The 19,617-nt window shown below is 53.1% G+C and overlaps 1 protein-coding gene across 1 annotated transcript; it reads left to right on the top strand.

Annotated features, from left to right (window-relative positions):
• Positions 1-214: 214 nt before the first annotated feature.
• On the top strand, positions 215-7,846 carry LOC135891058 (fibrinogen-like protein 1-like protein). Its single transcript, XM_065418546.1, has 3 exons — positions 215-308; positions 5,028-5,159; positions 7,212-7,846. The coding sequence occupies exons 1-3, from the start codon at positions 215-217 to the stop codon at positions 7,844-7,846; spliced, it is 861 nt and encodes a 286-aa protein (XP_065274618.1).
• The last annotated feature ends 11,771 nt before the right edge of the window (positions 7,847-19,617 follow it).

Below are 19,617 nucleotides of genomic sequence, written 5' to 3'. Positions count from 1 at the left end.
AGGTGCCATGCTCTCCCTTTGTGCAGCATCAGGGAGCCTATGTAACTGTATCATTCTAACAGCACAAAGAGCCTGTAGCATTCTTATCAGCCATGGGAGGTTTCCAGGATATTTCTGCCTTTGGAAGGCGAAGAGGGGACGCATGTCCCATGAGCGTGAGCCACCCGGCACTGGGGACAATGTGGAAAAACGTGAACGTGACCCTTAAGACACCATGAAAGGATGTGGGCATGACCCGCCCGGCACTTGGGACACTGTGGAAGGACGTGAGTGTGAACCGCCTGGCACTGGGGACACCGTGGAAGGACGTGGGTGTGACCCACCTGGCGCTGGGAATGAGGTTTGGGAACAACCTCTGACGAAGTGGGTATTCACCCACGAAAGCTTATGCTCCAATACATCTGTTAGTCTATAAGGTGCCACAGGACTCTTTGTCGCTTTTTACAGATCCAGATTAACACGGCTACTCCTCTGATACTTAACCTCCCAATAGGAGCAGTGGGAGCAAACAACCTAATTAATTTCAAGCCAGAGTGTGATAAATTTATGATCAGGGCTGTATGAGGGGGCTGCCTGCAACAGTGGGGACTGGACTCCATGACCTAGAGGTCCCTTTAGTCCTAAAATCATAGAACCAGAGGGTTAGAAGGGACGGCAAGTAGGGTGACCAGACAGCAAGTGTGAAAAATCGGGATGGGGGTGGGGGTAATAGGAGCTCATATAAGAAAAACCCCATATATCAGGACTGTCCCTATAAAATCAGGACATGAGGTCACCCTAACCACAAGGGTCATCTAGTCTAACCCCCTGCCGAGATGCAGGATTTGTTGTGTCTAAACCATCCCAGACAGGTGGCTCCAGCCTCCTTTTGAAACCTCCAGTGAAGGAGCTTCCACAACCTCCCTAGACCTCTGTTCCACTGTCCTACTGCTCTTACAGCTCGGCAGTTTTTCCTGAGGTAAATCTGCTAAATTGCTTTGCTGTAGTTTGAACCCATAGCGCCATGTTCCTGTGTAGAAAAGGAAAAACAGCACAAAGACCCACCAAGTCCCCTTCTCCCCCACCTGCCAGCCACACTGCATCAATGCTGGAGGGACGACCTCTAGGTTGGCCAGTGCCTGGTGCCTGTCCAGTCCTTGGCTCTGCACAGAGACTGCAGCCCACGGGCTCAGCTAGTGCCAGCTCAGGGGATGGGTTCTGTGCTACTGGCACCTGGCAACCGGACTGAGCCCAACTGCTCATTCCCCCTTTCACTTGACCGGCCGACAGGTGGTAACAAGCAGCGACTCTCGACCTGCCCTTGCCCATCGCTGTTATTGACATTGCTTTGCAGGTCTTACAGAGCCCAGGTTCCTCCCATCCTGTTTGGCTTGAGCTTTCCATATGTTTCCTTATTTGCTCAGGTGCCTGGACAGTTCTTCAGAAATGCTTTGAATTGCGACAGTGTCAATAACAGAAATCCCTGGCTCACTGCTCTGCTATCTTGGGAGTATCTGGCATTTCTCAGGAAGGAGGGAGGACTGCCTGGCTATTTTGTATTATTGTGGGTAATAAAACCGCCCAAGACTCACAAGCAGTGACTATTTCCTTCTGCACATGCAAATCTTCCTTGCTGGGAGTTGAGGTTCTGAGGTAAACTGGGTGAGGACAGAGGTGCCAGGTCTGCTATAAAGGGACAAATCGCAGCTCAGTGCTCAGGAGCAGGCAGACGGACCGTTCGGGTTTCTTGCCCATCTGCTCAGCAGCACCGTCAGAATGGGTGAGTTATTTTCCTACTCAAACCTTTCATTCCGCGCCAGAGGCTGGATCCGCCCCAGGCAGGTGCAGAGTGCTGTGAGTAGGACAAGGCAAAGAGTGACGATGAGGACAGGGAACGCAAGGGGCACCGTTCCTGTGTCAATGAGGGGCTGCTGGGCAGCCGTCCGGCCTAGCAGCAGAAGGGAGGCCAGAGAGGAGAACACGTATCTAAGCACCTCATTAGCATGAGGAGGATCAGGCCCAGGCCTTCCCACACATGCCTGTTCTCCACCCAAGCCCTGCCCCCTCTATGACCCTGCACCATGGAGGACTGAGTCTTGTCCTGACACACTACTTACCAACATCCAGCGTGGCCCCATCCCCACTCGCACTGGAGTGCGACAGCAGCGTCTCCCCCCTCACACCACAGAGGGACAGGCGGGCTGAGGCCTAAGTAACTTCACCTTCCCCCTCTTCCCTTCACCCAACCCCAGAGCAAACCCTTCATCCAACCCCAATCCGTTCACCCAACTCCAGAGCAAATTTCCACAGTTTGCCCCAGATTCGATGTTGCAAGGAGGTTTTAGGGGCAGAATGGAAGGTGTTTTGAGCTGGGGAAAAAAGCCTATTTGTTGGGGAAATCTAACAACTGAGGTGAAGTCATTCATGTTTAAAAACTGCATCTAAGCTGGGCAGGGCCGGCCTTTGAGAAAATGGTACCCTGGGAGAACTTGCATTTTGATGCCCCTGGCCCTCATGGGCATGGTGCCCCCCATTGCCTCTGGCTCCCCATGGGCTTCCCAAGCTCCCCACCCTCCCTACCCCCCAACCTCTGCACTGTGCCCCCTTTACCCCAATACCTCCTCCCCCTCCTGTGCCCCTAATCCCTACACCCCCTACACTCCCAATCTCTGCCCCCCTTCTGTGCCCTAACACCTATACTGTGCCACTTTCACCCCTAATCTCTGCACCTCCCTCCTGCCCCCCAACGCCTGCACTGTACGTGCCCCCTTCACCCCAACCCCTGCCCCCAATCCCTGCACCCCCATTCACTCCTACCCACTGCCCCCCCTCCTGAGCCCCTAAGCCCTGCACTGTGCCCCCTGTTCCCCCTCCTGCACCCATGTCATGTGGCGGGGAAACTGACCTGGATGCACAAAGCCGCTGGCATTGCTGCTTGCTCCCACACTGGACTGCTGCTTCTCTGCCCCATGCACCCTGGGGCTGTGAGGGGGCAGCGAGGAGCATTGTCAGGGCTCCCTGCATCCAAGTCACTTTCCCTGCCTGGGCTGTGTAAGGGGAGGGCAGGAGAGCAGCAGCTGCTGATGCCTCTGCCCAGCGCTGCCCAGGTGGGGAAAGTGACCTGGATGCAGGGAGCCCTGGTGTGTGTGTGTTTGGAGGAATATGTGAAGGTGTGTGTATGCTGAGGGGAGTGTGTGTGTGCCTGAGTGAGTGTATGAGTGCGCTGTCTCTTTAAGAAAGACTAGTTCAGCAGCTCCGGACCCAGAGAGGCAGGAGCACACACAGATTCCCTGTGTCCCCTGTCACCCCAGCTTAGTGGAAAGTGGGGACATGGGTGGGGGTTGGGGAACACCCTGACATCAGCCCCCCCCCAGCAGACAGGAGGAGGCTCCCAGTCAGAGGGTGCGGGGGGGGGTGGGGAACAGGAACAGCAGCGGCTACACACATGGAACAGGGGCACCCCTGCTCAGAAGGAGTCACCTGGCTCCGAGGTCCCCCCCTGCACTTCAGGTCTCTCCCTCCCCGCTGCTGCTCGCCTGCCTGCCTGCTGCCTCCATCAGCCCAGCTGGCTCTCGGCAGGTCAGGTGGGAATCCAAACCCTGCGCACGGCGCCCCCTTTGGCGGGCAGCCCTGGGCGGGACTGTACAGCCCACCCCAAAGGCCGGCCCTGAAGCTGGGCCAGAAAGCACGCAGCTGCACTTACAGAGAGTGCAACACCTCACACAATTTGCACATGTGTATGTAACTGTAAATGCAATAACTGGCTTTAAGCCAACAGTGCACCTAACAGGTGGTGCTTCTGGCACTGGGGCTCTGGATGTGGCTTTTAGCTTGGAGGAAATGACTTGTCAAACACGGGCTCACACTGCAGTGATTGTGAATGCGCTGAATCCTGCTAGCATTGGTAGAAGACAATGGAACCTGCCCCAGATAGCCCAATGTGAGATCCTGGTGCACTTACATCTTCCAGGTTCATGGAAATTAGAGAGGGACAACACCTAGAAAGTCCCATCCAGCTCATCTCCTGCCAGGGCCAATCTGAGGGGGGAGGGGGGGGCAGGAGGGGCATTTGGCCTGGGCCTCAAGCTCAAGGGGGCCTCGCATTTAGACACTTGTTAATCTTTTTGATAAGTTTCGCAACTTGTTTTTATGCGCATCCCAATCGGACCAAAATGTGACACACCCTCTCACCTTACAGCTGCAAATGTAAGCAAATAAGGGATGTGATTTGATAAAAGACATAATTTTTTTGTTAACTGACACAGATTTTGTCATATTAAAGAGTTAAAAATGTTCATAAATATTAATACAAATATATCGGTTCTGATGGCACAAGATTAGACCATGTGTCGTCATTTTTTATGTTTATTATGGCTAGAGGCCTCAAAAGCTGGAAGTGGCCTGGGCCTCTCTGGACCTCTGAGAGGGCCTGTCTCCTGCAGGGTAGCACAGGCTTGGTCCTTACAGTCTGTTGTTCCCAGGTGCACTTTTGGCTTAAGGCCAGCTGTTGCATTTATAGTTACATACAAATGTACAAATTGAGTGAGGTGTTGCACGCTCTGTAAGTGCAACTGAGCGCTTTCTGCCCCAGTTTAGATGCAATTTTTAAATATGAATGGCTTCGCCTCAGTTGTTAGATTTCCCCAACAAATAGGCTTTTTTCCCCCAGCTCAGAATACCTTCCATTCTGCCCCTAAAACCTCCTTGCAACATTGAATCTGGGGCAAACTGTGGAAATTTGCTCTGGGGTCGGGTGAAGATGTTTCTTACCCAAGTTCACAGCTGCAAATGGTGCAATATCAACCTTGGCCAAAGCCGCCACTTCAACAAATCTCCATCTGCTCCGATCCCAGATTCTATTTGCATCAGCAGGAGACAGACTGCCCCAGCCTGGCTTCACTGGGTCAGATTCTTCTTGGGAGCCGCCAGCCGCCAGGGAGCCACTGTCCGAAGGAAAATGAGCCTTCCTGGGGTGATGCTGGAGGGGCGCGGCGCCCAGCCCTCACTCTGCTAGGTCAGTCTCACAGCAGCTGTTCCTGTTCCTCCAGGGTTCCAAGCCAGGACGAGCCGTCTCCAGGGATGCCTTGCCCTCCTGGCTGTGGCCTCAGTGACTCGTTTCTGCACAACCCCTGTCCAGAGCGCTGAGCATGGGGGTGGCACGAGTGTCACTTCCCAGAGTGGTGAGTATGGACCCTGCGGCCGCCTGGGCCAATGGGGAATGGGGGTGTGGGCTGCACCGGGTCGTCGGCCCAGAGCAGTAGCTGCAGGACACAAGCATTCCTGGGGGGCCTGTCGTGCCTGCCAGGCTGAGTGCACAAGGGCTGCTGCGTGGTTTGCTCACACAGGCACTGCTCTGCTGCTAGCCCACTCACTGCTTCTAAGGCCCGGCAGGAGCGCTGGCGTATGGCGGGAGCTGTGTTTACAGCTGAACCAGGCTGCTGCATGCTATAGAATAATGGGCTCTGCAAAAACAGGCTCTTGTGAAAGGCAAAGCTCTGTCCCCCGCTGCCTTTCTGCTGTGATCAGCAGTATATCACCCATGTCACACGTGGCCCCTGCACGCTCAGTGAGTCTGGAATCTCTCCAGTCTCTTTGGAGGCTTCAGGGTAAACTTGGGTGAATGTTGCGAAAGAATAGCTGTGCGTGGTCTATTGCATTTTCTGTGGGATTTGCCATGTCCAAGCTGGTGCCCCATTTGTTCACATTCCAACTGCAATGCGTGAGCAGCTCTATGGCAGGGTTGCTCGCTCAAGCAGCACATTTTAGGGTGATACTAAAGAAAAGTGAATTCTGAATTTGTAACCAGAGTTGTGAAACAGAAATTTTACCATGTGACCTGGGTGTTCACCTAAAATCAGAGCCATCCCTTGGGTACAGCGAATTGGGGCAACCACCCCGGGCCCCGTGCTCTGGGGGGCCCCCGTGCTTCCATAAAATTGTGAGGAAGGAGGCGGGGTGAGGAGGCGAACGGGGAGGTGAGTGGCTAGTGGCAGGCGGACGGGGGGAGGGCAAGGAGGAGCTTGCCAGAACCTCCCCCTCCCCCAAGCACCTCTTGCCTGGCCCCGCCGATCAGCACCTCCCCCTACCTCTCAGCGCCAGATGTTTTGCAGCGTCAGCAGGCGCTGTGGGGGGGTGAGAGGAGCGAGGGGGAGGGGCGGAACTGGGTGGGGAAGAGGTGGGGCGGGGGCGGATCGCGGGTGGGAAGAAGCAGGGCGGGGGTGGGGCCTTGGGGAAAGGGGTGGAGTGGGGTGGGGCCTGGGCAGAACCAGGGGGAGCATCCCCTGGCAGATTAGAAACTTGGCGCCTATTTCCTGGGCCCTACAGATAGCCTTCATCCTTCACCCCCCTACAGATGGCCCTCCCTAATTCCTCAGCTTTGGAACAGCAGACAAACTGCTCTCAAACACACTAAAGACAAAATTATTCCCCAATAATTTTAAATGACCAATTGAGAACATGGAAAGCTGCTCACAGACAGCTCCCAAGAAAAGAGGCAAAATCCTCAAATAAATTACTGCAATTGCTTGCTGAGGTCTTCCTCAGACTCTGAAATAGCCACAGCTGATAACTAATGTAACTTGAGTTTATAGGGATATGGCCAAGGATGCGAGTCCCTAAATGTTCCTCCTGGCGAAGTCTGTGCAGGGTCAGGTGCATTTTAGTCTAGTCCAGCCTGTTGTTTGCTTTTGCAAATGCATCCTCACAGGAGTAAATCATTCCACTACAAGTCAGCGCACTGCAGGCCCCACACACAGACTGGGTGTTTCTGTTTGGGCCAGGGGACCTGCTATGCTCTCCTGCCTGGTGCCACGCACAAAGCCCTCTACTGGAGTGGTGTCGGGGGCCCCAGAGCAGTGAGTCTGGGCATTCCCACCCCACGGAGATGAATGGGGTACTACCCCATCAGAGCTGTCATTCCAGGCACTGCGGACGCAGGTGGGGCCACCGCAGCGGTTATATTGAGGTCACGTTTTCAAGGTTTTCTTCCCAACCCCGAGAAATGGAAATGTAATTCCGATTCTGGTGTAATGGGCCTATGGTGTCTATCCCTTAAGGTAGCCCTATCTCTGGTCCCACCTCGGTGCAGAGGGTGCTTGTGTTCCAGATTGGTACTGGCATATATGGATATCTCATGACAGCCTGACATCTGGCTCTGCTCCGGCAGCCCCCGGTGAGCTGACCGCTGTGTCCGGCTCTCTCTGTTACTGAACTTGTTGTATGTGGTATTTCAGGGTTCCCCAGAGACTGCAGCTACATTCCCAGGGACAGCCCCAGTGGGATCCATGTCATCCAGCCGGCTGGCTCTCCCCCTCGAGTGGTGTGGTGTGACATGGACACCGAAGGCAAAGGCTGGACCGTTGTCCAGAGAAATTCTTACAACACAGAGATCACCTGGAAGGAGTCCTGGAGCACCTACAAGTACGGCTTTGGGAACGTGCAGCAGGATTACTGGCTGGGCAACGAGTACCTGTCCCTGCTCACGCGGCAGAATGCCTACAAGGTCCGCTTTGTCGTGGAGGACAAATCCAACAACACCCGCTACGCAGAGTACGACATCTTCAGTGTCGAGGATGAGCCCAGCGGGTACTCGCTGAGGCTGGGCAGGTACTCTGGGGATGGCAATGACTATTTTACCACCTACCACTCCAGCGTGGGGGGCATACACGACAACATGAAGTTCACTACGACTGACAAGGATCAGGACCAGGCCAGTGGGAATTGCGCAAGTAGCTATGGAGGCTGGTGGTACGACAAGTGTCAGAACGTCCTGCTGAATGGGAAAGGCTTCATCTACTGGGCAGGATTTTGTAGTTCCGGAGAGTGCAAATCCTCCACCATTCTGGTTAAACCAGCAGACGTGTGTTGATCCTGCAGCAGCCCAGCCTTGCCTAGCTTGTCTACACTCGCAAAGTTGGTACCCATATTTCAGCAGCTGCCAGGAGCAATGCATCTGCCCTGATGGCAGGAATAACGTAGTTACTAGTGGATTTTTAATGCATTTTTACTAGTGTGACATTGAAACCTAGAGCTGAACCCGAGTTCCCCTGAGCTGTTTACACCAGCAGCTTAGCACCAGTGCAGCTGCACTATTGCTGGCAGCAGTTTTTATATGGATAGTGGCTTTGTGTTCCCTGTATAATCAGTGTACTCCCTGCTTTCACACTTGCTCCTGTAACCATTCTAGTCCCTGTAAGTGGTGTATTCCTGGAGATTTCAATGTGATAAATCATCAGTAATAAATTCTTAACTCTGTGTTATCTACCATTTTTTAGCTAATACTAGTGTGTCTGGATCCCCGGGGCGCAACCTGGAACTGGGATACCACTGAGTCATTTCCCTGCTCAGACCGCCTTGCTCCACACCGTGGGGTCGTGCAATGGGAGGAGTGGCAGTCTGGGGGAATCGGTTTCAGGCAGGGTTACCATCAGGCAAATTCCTGTGCCAAACCATTCTGCATTTGCTTACCCCAGGCCAATGAGTGTCATCCGCTCAGAGAGGGGTCAGGGTGAGGGGCAGAGCTCTTTAGCACCAGTGTAAGCGGGGGAATGGTCCCGCTATTGTGGGGAACTTTCCTGGCTTTTGCACTACCCCAGTGAAGTGGGCTACCGAAAGGATCTGAGTCCTCGCTCCCACTTCCTTTACCCAGAGGCCTCCCTGCCCTTGAGGACTCCCCTTCCACTCTCCTGTCTGGCAGAGTCCTCGTAACCCCGACAAGGCTGGGCCCAGGATTCCTGGGGGGCTCGACCCCCAACCCTGCTGTGGTCACCCAGGACAGGGGCTAGGGTGTCCCCACTCCGGGGTACTCTCTCTGCACTGGGCACCTTCCTGACCCACTGATCATTTCATACAATTTAAAGCAAATACAAGTTGTTTAATTAACAATTAATTTAAAAAAAGAATAAGGAAAAATGGGAAAAGTTAAAGGAAACACATCATCCCGCTCTGTGGCCGGGAACATCACAAACAGTCTCTCTGGAACGTCAGGGCAGGTCACAGGCTGTTCCTTGTAGGTCCCAGGCTCCTTCTCAGGCCCTGGCTGTGCTGCAGGGACGCTGCGGGTTGGACACTTGCTCGGGCGATGGCCACACGCTCTCAGGCTCTAGATGGCAGGACCCTTCTTCCCAGCATCGCCCCCGCCCTGACAGGGTTACGATCCCCCTCCAAGTCTGACCTGCAGAGCCTCTTGGCTGAGACGTCTCCCTGCGCTGGGCCCACTGCCCAGGGTCCCCCTCGCCCTCCCCAGCTGCTCACTGCACCCAGCTCCGGACTGCTCCAGCCCCAGCCCCAGCTCCACTCGGCCTCAGCACGGCTGCTGCTGCTGCTCTGCCTTCAGCTCCCTGGGCTGCTTCCCTGGCCCCTCTGGCTCTGGTTGCTGTAGCTCTGCCCCCAGGGCAGCTCTGCTCCCTGGGCTGTGCTCTGGCTTTGGGGCTGCAGCTCTGCTCCCAGCAGCTCAGCTCGGGCCCCTGCTCGGCCCCACTCTGTCTGACTCAGGCAATTCCAGTTCACACGGAGGACGGGACCCCCCCTGGCCTCCTGACGCCCTGATTAGGCTGCCCGCCCTGTCAATCAGGCTGATTTGGCGCATTGGCCTCTCCCCATTGTTCCTGGGGACTGTCAGTCTCAGGCTCCTGATTTCCCATCAACCCTTCCCCTTTTAGTGCTGGGAGCTAGCCAACCAAAACACCCCCCCTGAATGTTAGTAAGGGGATAACAGTCCCCTTACTAGGGTTACTATATTTTAATTTTTAAAAAGGAGGACACTCCACGGGGCTCCGGCCCCGCCCCAACTCCGCCCCTTCACTGCCCCAACTCCGCCCCCAGCCCCGCCCCAACTCTGCCCCCTCCCCTGAACGCTCCGCCCCCTGCTCCTCCCCCTCCCCTGCTTCTCGCGAATCAAATGTTCGCGGGAAGCCTGAAACAGGGAGGCAGCAGGTAAGCTGGGGCGGGGTGCGGCGCGGCACGGCTCAGTCCGGCCCCCCTGGCCGAGTGGCTCCCTTTGGCGGCCGGCCGGCCCAGGCCAAGAGGCTCTGGCCCCAGCGTCTCCCACCCGGCTGGGGCCCCGGCCCCCGGCCAAGTGCCCGCACCCCCGGCCCGGCCCAGCACCGCGCCGGCCCCCGGCCCAGCACCACGCCGACCCCGGTCCCAGCCCCGGCCCCCGCGCCCTCGGCCCCAGCCCCGGCCGAGCACTGCGCAAACCCCGGTCCCGGCCCCGGCCCCCGGCCAAGTGCCCACGCCCCCGGCCCGGCCCCCAGGGCGGCCCAACACCGCGCCGGCCCCGCGCCCCCGGCCCCAGCCCCTGCCGAGCACCGCGCCGGCCCCGCACCGCCGGGCCCTACCTCCCTATTTTCCCGGACATGTCCGGCTTTTTGGGATTTCCCCCCGGACAGGGATTTGAGGCCCAAAAAGCTGGACATGTCCGGGAAAATCCGGACGTATGGTAACCCTACCCCTTACACCAACATTCCCATGAACTGATTCCAGCCTCGCCCGACTCTGACCCCAGCGTGTCACCAGGGAGCGATTCCTGATTCCAGGGATCAACTAGGGTGACCAGATAGCAAGTGTGAAAAATCGGGACGGGGGGTAATAGGAGCCCATATAAAAAAGAAGGCCCAAATATCGGGACTGTCCCTATAAAATCAGGACATCTGGTCACCCTAGGGTCAACAGGGCTGTAGAGATGCCCGCTCTGGAGTCTCGCAATAGCTGATGGGTTTTTAAAGTTGTCAGGGACTCCTGAGTGCTGCCACCAAACTCAGCAGTAGCGGTTGTTTTTTCAGCTTCAGTCTCAAGCCTTCTGGTGGTTAAAAAGTGTCTCAGTACGTGGAAGTGATGTAAGCAATGAAATTATAGTTCAAACACCAGAACTAGTGCAGACAGGGATACATGTAGCATATGCTTGGATCCCAGCGCGTATCGGGGTAACAGGAAATGAAGCAGCGGACAAAGCAGCTCAAAACGCTGTAAGAAGCGGAAGGATTGCCTTAGAACAGTGGTTCTCAACCTATTTACCATTGTAGGCTGCATATGTGGCCCACAATGTGTTATGTGGGCTGCAGGTTGAGAGCCACTGCACCAGACACACACTGCCCTGCACTGACAGCATGCTCCTTCCCCTCAGGGGCAGGCCCGTGCCACGTGCCACACCAACCACCTGCCCAGCATCCCTCACAAACCCTCACTTCCCAGAGCTCCTCCAGAACCCCCCCGAGAAACCCACTCCCCTGTGCCCTGCCCCCACTGGGAGGTGACTGTGTCCGCCAGGCAGAGCCGGCAGCGTGACTGTGGCTGGTCGGGGATCTCTCTGGCCCCTTGGGAGTGGTGCAATCAGCCATGCTGGAGCAGAAGTGGGGCCTGCCCGGGCTCGGCTCCCTCAGGACACACTTGCCTCCCTCTGCCCCCTCACTCCCCTGCCCCCTCTCAGCCTCCCTTCTGCCCCCTCACTCCCCTGCCTCCCCTCAGGCTGCTCCCTGCTCCCCACACTCCCATCTTTCCTCATAGTTCTCTTTCCATTTTCTTAACCGTAGAGCCCAGGGGTGGCCATCGTCCCTGCAGGCAGCCTGCCTTCAGCCCCCTGGGAAACAGTGGGAGTTGGATGGTGTCTGTCTGTTACAGCTGTCCCCCTGCTGGATTCCTTTCCCCCCCCTCCTTTCTGTTTGTGCTGAGTGGCCGCCCCGGCCATGGAACTGACCGAAGTCACAGCCTGGCCCTGCTCATGGAAATGGCTTGTGCAGACTGACTGGAGCCATTGCTCTGCTCAGGGAGGGGAGGGGGGGGCTTTTCGCTCCTTTGTCTAGCTTCTTTGTTCGGACCCGGCTCGGTGTAGGGTGCTCTGCCCAGGTATGCAAGACCTAAAGTGGCCACATAGCTGAGCATAAGAGTCATACCTGTGACTCAGTACTTGCCCAGACATGTCCTGTGCCTACCTGCAGTTTTCCCTGCCTTCTCTCCTCCCCTGGATTAAGGGGAACCTATCAAAGTTACTGGCGGGAAACTGCCTGAGTCTGCCTATAAAACCAGACATGTTCTGATCAGACCCCCGGAGAAGGTCCTTGCTTTGCCACCTGGTCTGATCAGCTAGGGGTCTTTGGGGGGCCCTCTCCCCGCTCTCGTTTGTTTTTGAGCGTACCCCCGTTTTTTAAACTCCCCTCCCACGAACAACGAATTTGTGCCTGGAGATCTCCTGATTATTGTAAGCGAATCGAGTCTTCTCTGCGTCCTCTGATGCTGAAACTGCTGTTCCTGCTGCTGCTTTGGGGATTGGTAAGGAAAAACCTCTTGCACACTCCCCTTGTTCTAGCTGCTGGCTTTCTTTCCCCAGCAGGCAGACCCATGCTAACTCCTTGGTCTGTATCTGTAATCTGCTTCTAGCTCCGCAGTGCCTTTGCTGCTAGAAATAAGCCTGCTTGCAGCCACCACTAGTTAACCCCCCCCCCCCCTTGGAGCTGTATCCTGGGCACACACCACTCTGCCCTCTGGAACTACCCCTAGTATAAGGTGCACCCATTAGGTTAGGTTTAGCCTTTAGTCTAGATAAATTGTAATTTCATTTTGCATAGCTGTGGTTAAGTTAGGTTTAGAAAATTGCTTGCATTGTACTCTGTAAGTTAGGCTTAAAGAATTGTTGCATTGTGTTTTGTTACTTGCTAATTTGTGTAGTCTTGGTTAAGTTAGATCATAGATAAGATTTTGCTGTGTTCTGTATAATTGTGGTTAAGTCTGTCTCCCCAGTCACTTGTTGCAGTCTTTCTGCTGTTTAAACTTGCAGCCTGTCTGCTCTCTGTGTCTCCCTGAGTTTAAATCTCCCTTCCCCCAACCCTGCCTTTCTCTCTCTCTCTCTCTCTTTTAATCCCTTCCCCCACGTGCTCACCCCACTCCTACTGCTGCCAAACCTCAATTGTATTACTGAAGTCTACCATAAAACCCCATTGGTTACCCCTTTCCTCTCTAACACACCTCACATTTTACATTTACACCACTGTAACACATTTTTACCTAAAGTTGTTGGTTATTTAACACACTTTACCCATACTGTTAGTTGGTTATATGCTGCTGTGACACACTCTTTACATAGAAATTGTTAGCTACCTGTTACATTTATACTTCAGTGTTAATTGGTTACCAACTGTATTGTTGCCTGCCCAGAACTGGGCCCCGAGATGGCAAACAGGGTTTGTCGCCCAGTGTGCTTGGCACCAATAAAGACACCGAGGGGAGAAAACAAGCCAAGTTTATTTCAGAGCTCTGAAATGGCACTAGGAGACCAGCATGTCTCAAATCCAGTGCCGCACATACAAATAAAATTTTCCCTTTTATATTCCAAGCTGTTTCTGTGTAAGCCTTTGTCTGTTACTCCCTCTTACCCCTCCCACCCCTCCCTTCTCTAGCAGTTACAATTAGAAAAATTCCCATTCGTCTGCTTATCTTTTGGCCTTGCAAGGCCTGTTTACAGCAGTCTGAGCAAAACAGCAGCTGTATGCTAGAGAAAAGCTGACCCTTACATTTCTGCTTCAACATGTAAGCAATTAGCATAGAAGTAGGTGAGAGTTCACAAGATGGAGTCACTGTGGCTCACAGACCCAGAGCAGAAGACCTTCATCGGCTCTTTTGGCCTTCTACTCCCCTGAGTTACCTGGTAGCTATGCCTAGTGACACCAACAGTATTGTACCCCACTATTGAAACCCCCTATCCTATTTACTAAAAGAAACCCCTCCCCAATTGTCTACCTTAACAAACCCCATACCCCTCACTATTGAATTTTCCCTGTTTTTGCATTTTCTTAATAAAGTTTATTTTGCACCCCACCAGTGCAGTAGTTGTCCCTCAAGATCCCCTACCTGCTGGCAGGGACAGTGTCTATCCTCACTGGGGGCATTCTTTGGTTAGAGCCCATGGAAAGGGGAAAAAAAGGGTTTGGAGCTGCTGGGTAATAGTTTTTGCATACGCATGCTGACCTGGCTACGGGGGTGTTTGCCATTTGAATATATTGGGTTAGGTCAGTAGGGTGCTGTCGGGAAAAACAAGCAGGAACAGAAAGAAAGGCTGAGAAGCCAGTTCCCAGCAAACCCTTGAGAGATGTTAAGAGACAATTCCAGAACGGGAACAGGCTGGGGACACTGGAAAGCCAAAGAATTGTGGCAGGTTTAAAAAGGAGCACTCTCCTGGGCCGGAGGAACCTGGCTGAGACACCGGCACCCGCTGGAATATCTGCCTAGGTTAGCATCATTGGAAGGTTAGTCTTTAGGGAAGACAGACGTGTGGAGACTCTCCTTTTTCTCCAAACGCTTTGTTCCTACTGTTAAAATAATCAGTACTGTGGTTTAAGCTGGCAGTCTGCCCGGTCACTGTGTCCTACTGGTTGCAGACTCCCAAAGGGAAGAACTGCAGGTGCCAGAACGCAGTCAGACCTGCTGGGTATGATTGGCAGATTACATTTTAATTGAAATGCTCTATGTCGCTCTCACACAATGCTTAGTCACAAATCCAGTACAATTACTTTGAAATCGCTCCCAGTTCGCTTTCTTATATTTCCAGGCGGGTATTTTCCATTAGCTTCAACCTTACCTCACCTTTGAAAAGTAGTAAGTACAGGGAAACGATCACTCCCCATTCCTTCTTCCCAGCTGTATTTACTTGCACTATCTGCTGCTATAGGTCCCAGGTCTAAGCAGCAAAAAATACCTTCTGCTGTATTAAATCTAGTTGGGGTGCCATCATTTAAAACCACTCGATAGTTTTCATCAATGAACTTTTCTAAGCATGCACCATGTTTATTAGTTGTCTTACTTCCCACAATTTATTATGACTGTTTAGGTCACCACATATAATATACGCACTTTTAGCATCTTTACTATTTCTTGTAGCTCTGAACTTTCTAATTTCCCACGTGGATTATAGATATTATAAATGCTTAAAGAAAAATACCTGCTCTGCATTGGGATCTCAACAGCATTATTCTGACTGGGGTCCTAGTGGGGAGCCAGCTATGGTCACTCACTGCAAAGAATGGGGCAGCCAAACCCCAAAAAGCTGGGGGATATTCCAATACTTCAATTTACCAAGCCAGCCTAAAACAGCTTCTTTATTACCTTACTGGTTACTCAGAAGCCCAAACAACACCGTTCCCTTAAAGTGATCCAGCCTCAGGCCTCCGTCCAGGTACCCACGTCAAATATGATGACAATTTATGTAAATCTTATTTCATCATATAAAATAAAAGGTTCTACCAATCCCAAAGGATCAGACACATTACCTCCCAGGTTAATGAATGTTTCAGATCTTACCCAAATACACGCTATAGCCAATTCATATTAACTAAACTAAAATTTATTAAAAAACAAAAGGGAGAGATAGTATGGTTAAAAGATCAAAATACATACAGACATCCAGGGTGTTTATACAAGGAGGCTGTGTCTGCATCTGCAGTTCCCCGTTTCCTGTGCTGATTGTCTCTTCCCTCCCCAGCTGATGCTTTGAGAGTCTCCTTACAGCTTCCGCATGATATGTTATTAACAATTTTTTGTTTTTTTGTCTATCTTTAGCTTGTCTTGCCACAATACACCCTCTGCATGCCAGAATGTGATTACAACCAGTTACTACATTTGACCTCTAGCCCAGCTGTACAATTTCATAGGAGTGCTCTCCCCCACATTTACTGCATCTTGTTTTCCCCTTTACAAACAGTTGCTACATGCCCATAGCATAGGCACTTATCACCCCTTAGGAGAGGGGGGATATACGGCGAAGAAGTGGGCTGTAACCCACGAAAGCTTATGCTATAATAAATTTGTTAGTCTCTAAGGTGCCACAAGTACTCCTGTTCTTTTTTTGAAACCCTAGTGTTACTTTCTCAGTTAGAGTCCCTTCCTTAAATATAATCTATACAGCTTGTTTGCTCCAGCTTATTTACTAACTAGTTACAAAACTTATGACCACTTTATCTTCTCCTGTGCTTATCTCATCATTGGGAAGAGGTAAGCAGCCCTCAGTGGTGAAAGAACAGGTTAAGCACTATTTAGAAAAGCTGGACGTGCACAAGTCCATGGGTCCAGATCTAATGTATCCAAGGGTGCTGAGGGAGTTGGCTGATGTGATTGCACAGCCATTGGCCATTATCTTTGAAAATTCGTGGTGATCGGGGGAGGTCCTGGACGATTGGAAAAAGGCAAATCTAGTGTCCAAATTTAAAAAAGGGAAGAAAGAAAACCCAGGGAACTACAGCCTCTCTTCAGTCCCCAGCAAAATCATGGAGCAGGTCCTCGAGGAATCCATTTTGAAGCACTTGGAGGAGAGGAAGGTGATCAGGAACAGTCAACATGGATTCACCAAGGGCAAGTCATACCTGACCAACCTGATTGCCTTCTATGATGAGATAACTGGCTCTGTGGATATGGGGAAAGTGGTGGATGTGATATATCTTGACTTTAGCAAAGCTTTTGATATGGTCTCCCACAGTATTCTTGCCAGCAAGTTAAAAAAGTATGGATTGGATGAATGGACTATAAGGTGGATAGAAAGCTGGCTATATTGTCGGGCTTAACGGGTAGTGATCAACGGCTCGATGTCTAGTTGGCAGCCGGTATCAAGCGGAGTGTCCCAGGGGTCGGTCCTGGGGCCGGTTTTGTTCAACATCTTTATTAATGATCTGGATGATGGGATGAATTGCACCCTCAGCAAGTTTGCAGATGACACTAAGCTGGGGGGAGAGGTAAATACGCTGGAGGGTAGGGATAGGGTCCAGAGTGACCTAGACAAATTGGAGGATTGGGCCAAAATAAATCTGATGAGGTTCAAGGACAAGTTCAGAGTCCTGCACTTAGGAAGGAAGAATCCCATGCACAGCTACAGGCTGGGGACCGACTGGCTAAGCAGCAGTTCTGCAGAAAAGAACCTGGGGATTACAGTGGATGAGAAGATGGATATGAGTCAGCAGTGTTCTCTAGTTGTCAAGAAGGCCAACGGCATATTGGGCTGTATTAGTAGGAACATTGCCAGCAGATTGAGGGAAGTGATTATTCCCCTCTATTTGGCAGTGGTGAAGCCACACCTGGAGTATTGCATCCAGTTCTGGTCCCCCCCCTACAGAAGGGATGTGAACAAATTGGAGAGAGTCCAGTGGAGGGCAACGAAAAGATTACGGCGTTGGGGCACATGACTTATGAGGAGAGACTGAGGGAACTGGGGTTATTTAGTCTGCAAAAGAGAAGAGTGAGGGGGGATTTGATAGCAGCCTTCAACTACCTGAAGGGGGGTTCCAAAGAGGATGGAGCTAGGCTGTTCTCAGTGGTGGCAGATGACAGAACAAGAAGCAATGGTCTCAAGTTGCAGTGGGGGAGGTCTAGGTTGGATATTAGGAAACACTATTTCACTAGGAGGGTGGTGAAGCACTGGAATGGGTTACCTAGGGAGGTGGTGGAATCTCCATCCTCAGCGGTTTTTAAGGCCCGGCTTGACAAAGCCTTCGCTGGGATGATTTAGTTGGAGTTGGTCCTGCTTTGAGCAGGGGGTTGGACTAGATGACCTCCTGAGGTCTCTTCCAACCCTAATATTCTATGATTCTATGATTCTATGGTCAGCTCTAATGACACTCCATATAGTATTCCCTTCAGTTCAGTCAAATACTTTGGTAGCTGGCAACTTATTTTAACTTTCCCCAGCATTTCAGTTTTTAGCAGTTCATCAGTTTGCTCATTGTTTTCACATTCAACTGAAAGATCCCCACCTCACAAGCTCTTATGCTTTTTTAACCCAGTCAGCTACATCCACAGGTGTAACATCACTGAATCTTGTTTCTTTGGCGAGTGATCACAAGATAACATTTGGGTTCATTTCCTTCAGCGTTGCTTGTTTTGCTGGTATCATCATCATCTGAGTCTGCTTTGACTCTTTTGTTTCCCCCCTACTTTGTATGCATTCTCCATCTCTAACAGACTCTTCTTCAGTTTCCAGAGTGACTTCATTTGGGGTTAGAAAATCCTCCACCAGCTCAGCCAGGCACCCAGCCTCAGCCCCTTTCTGCTGCCAACTTCCTGGCTTTATAATCCACCCTGCTCCTGCCCAGCTGGGCATCTTGTTCAGGTAGGCCTGACTCTCCCTCTAGGTGCCGCCAGGTACCCTGACTGGCATTTCAGGGCCTCTGTGTGTGTGTGTGTGGGGGGGGGTTTACACACACCATCAAAATGTGGTGCAAAAGACTGTGGGGAGCAGAGGACAGACTGATGGCATGCAGGGGAATGTGGAGGGCAAGAAACTGAGGGTGTGCAGGGGGTTGGGGGCAGGAGACTGAGGGGATGGAGGGGGATGTGGGGGCAGGAGGAGACTGAGGCGGTGTAGGGGTTTGGGGACAGGAGGAGACTGAGGGGGCAGTGGGATGGGGCAGAAGGAGATGGAGGGGATGGAGGGGGATGTGGGGGGCAGGGGAATGTGGAGGGCAAGAGACTGAGGGGATGGAGGGGGATATGGGGGCAGGAGGAGCCTGAGGAGGTGTAGGGGGGTTCGGGAGTGGCAGGAGGCAGCCTGAGGGATATGGGGGAAGGGCAGGAGGAGACTGAGGGGATGAAGGGGAATGTGGGGGCAGGAGAAGACTGAGGGGGCACAGGGGGTGTGGGGATGGGCAGGAGGAGATGGAAGGGATGGAGGGGGATGTGGGGGCAGGAGGAGATTGAGGGGTGCAGGAGATGTCGGGGAGAATGTGGCTGGGACAGGAAGGGAGGCAGGATAGTGCTGGGGGGAGGTGGGGTAGTACGGGAGCTCCCACGGGGAGGTGTTTGTGCCACGCTATGCAGATTGAGATGCTCGTGGCTCACACCCCCATGGAAGGGCGGCTGCCCCCCCTCAGGCTCAGACACCACCAGGCACACGACAAACCTCAGGGTTTGTTATTCTCCAACATCACCAAGTTTTTAGTCAATCTCCTGATATTTTGGGTTGATTCGTGTGTTTTGAATGTTTGGGGCTGAGTTACAGCAGTCGGAGGTCCTGGGCACACCCCACCCATGGCCCTGCCTGGGACCTGTCCCTGTCCCAGACTGGGTTGTAGTGGCCCGGGGCACTGGTGTGTGACAGGCTGTCCCAGAGGAGGCCTCAGCTCCCCAGCCCAAGCAGGGAGTCGGGGTCGGGAGGCCCTCCATCCCAGCTAGCAGCGGGCCTGTGTGAGGAGTCTTCTGCCCCCCTCACAGAGGGTTCTGTGTGAGGGACCCACCACTGGGCGGGTGGTACCCATCCCCATACATAGGACCCCTATGCCCCAGAGGGGCCCTTTGCTCCCGGGGAAGCTGTCCCAGTGGTCTTGGGGAAGGAGGGAGCCCCCTGCATCTGCCTGAGGAGAAGTGGCAGTGATGACTGGGCCTCCCCCCACCCCTGGTTGCCAGCAGGACACAGTGGTGGAAGAGGGTCCCCATCTCTGGGGGATGTGAAATGACAGGGTCCCCCACACAGGATCCTACTGCCAGAAGGTCAGAGGCAGGGCCTGCTGGGGCCTCCTCCCTAGCTGCTGGGAGAGGGGAGGCCTTGGTGGCTAGGGGCACATGGACTTAGTGTGGGCACTTCTGATCCTGAGCCGCACTCTTGTCCCTTTGTGTCACTGCACTCTGGCCCAAAGCAGCCCTAACCCCAGCTGGGGGAGGGTCACCCCAGCC

The sequence above is a fragment of the Emys orbicularis genome, chromosome 17, assembly GCF_028017835.1.
Source record: "Emys orbicularis isolate rEmyOrb1 chromosome 17, rEmyOrb1.hap1, whole genome shotgun sequence".
Lineage (NCBI taxonomy): Eukaryota > Metazoa > Chordata > Testudines > Emydidae > Emys > Emys orbicularis.
The sequence above is the reverse complement of the archived record's forward strand: the minus strand, read 5'-3'. Positions and strand labels throughout refer to the sequence as shown.

What these genes read in the sequence shown, in the direction of transcription:
- LOC135891058 (XM_065418546.1), top strand. Translation starts at nt 215, where the DNA reads ATGAAAGGATGTGGGCATGACCCGCCCGGCACTTGGGACACTGTGGAA. An exon ending in TGGGGACACCGTGGAAGGAC is followed by an intron (nt 309 to 5,027) that starts GTGGGTGTGACC and finishes CTGTTCCTCCAG; the next exon opens with GGTTCCAAGCCAGGACGAGC. An exon ending in GAGTGTCACTTCCCAGAGTG is followed by an intron (nt 5,160 to 7,211) that starts GTGAGTATGGAC and finishes GTGGTATTTCAG; the next exon opens with GGTTCCCCAGAGACTGCAGC.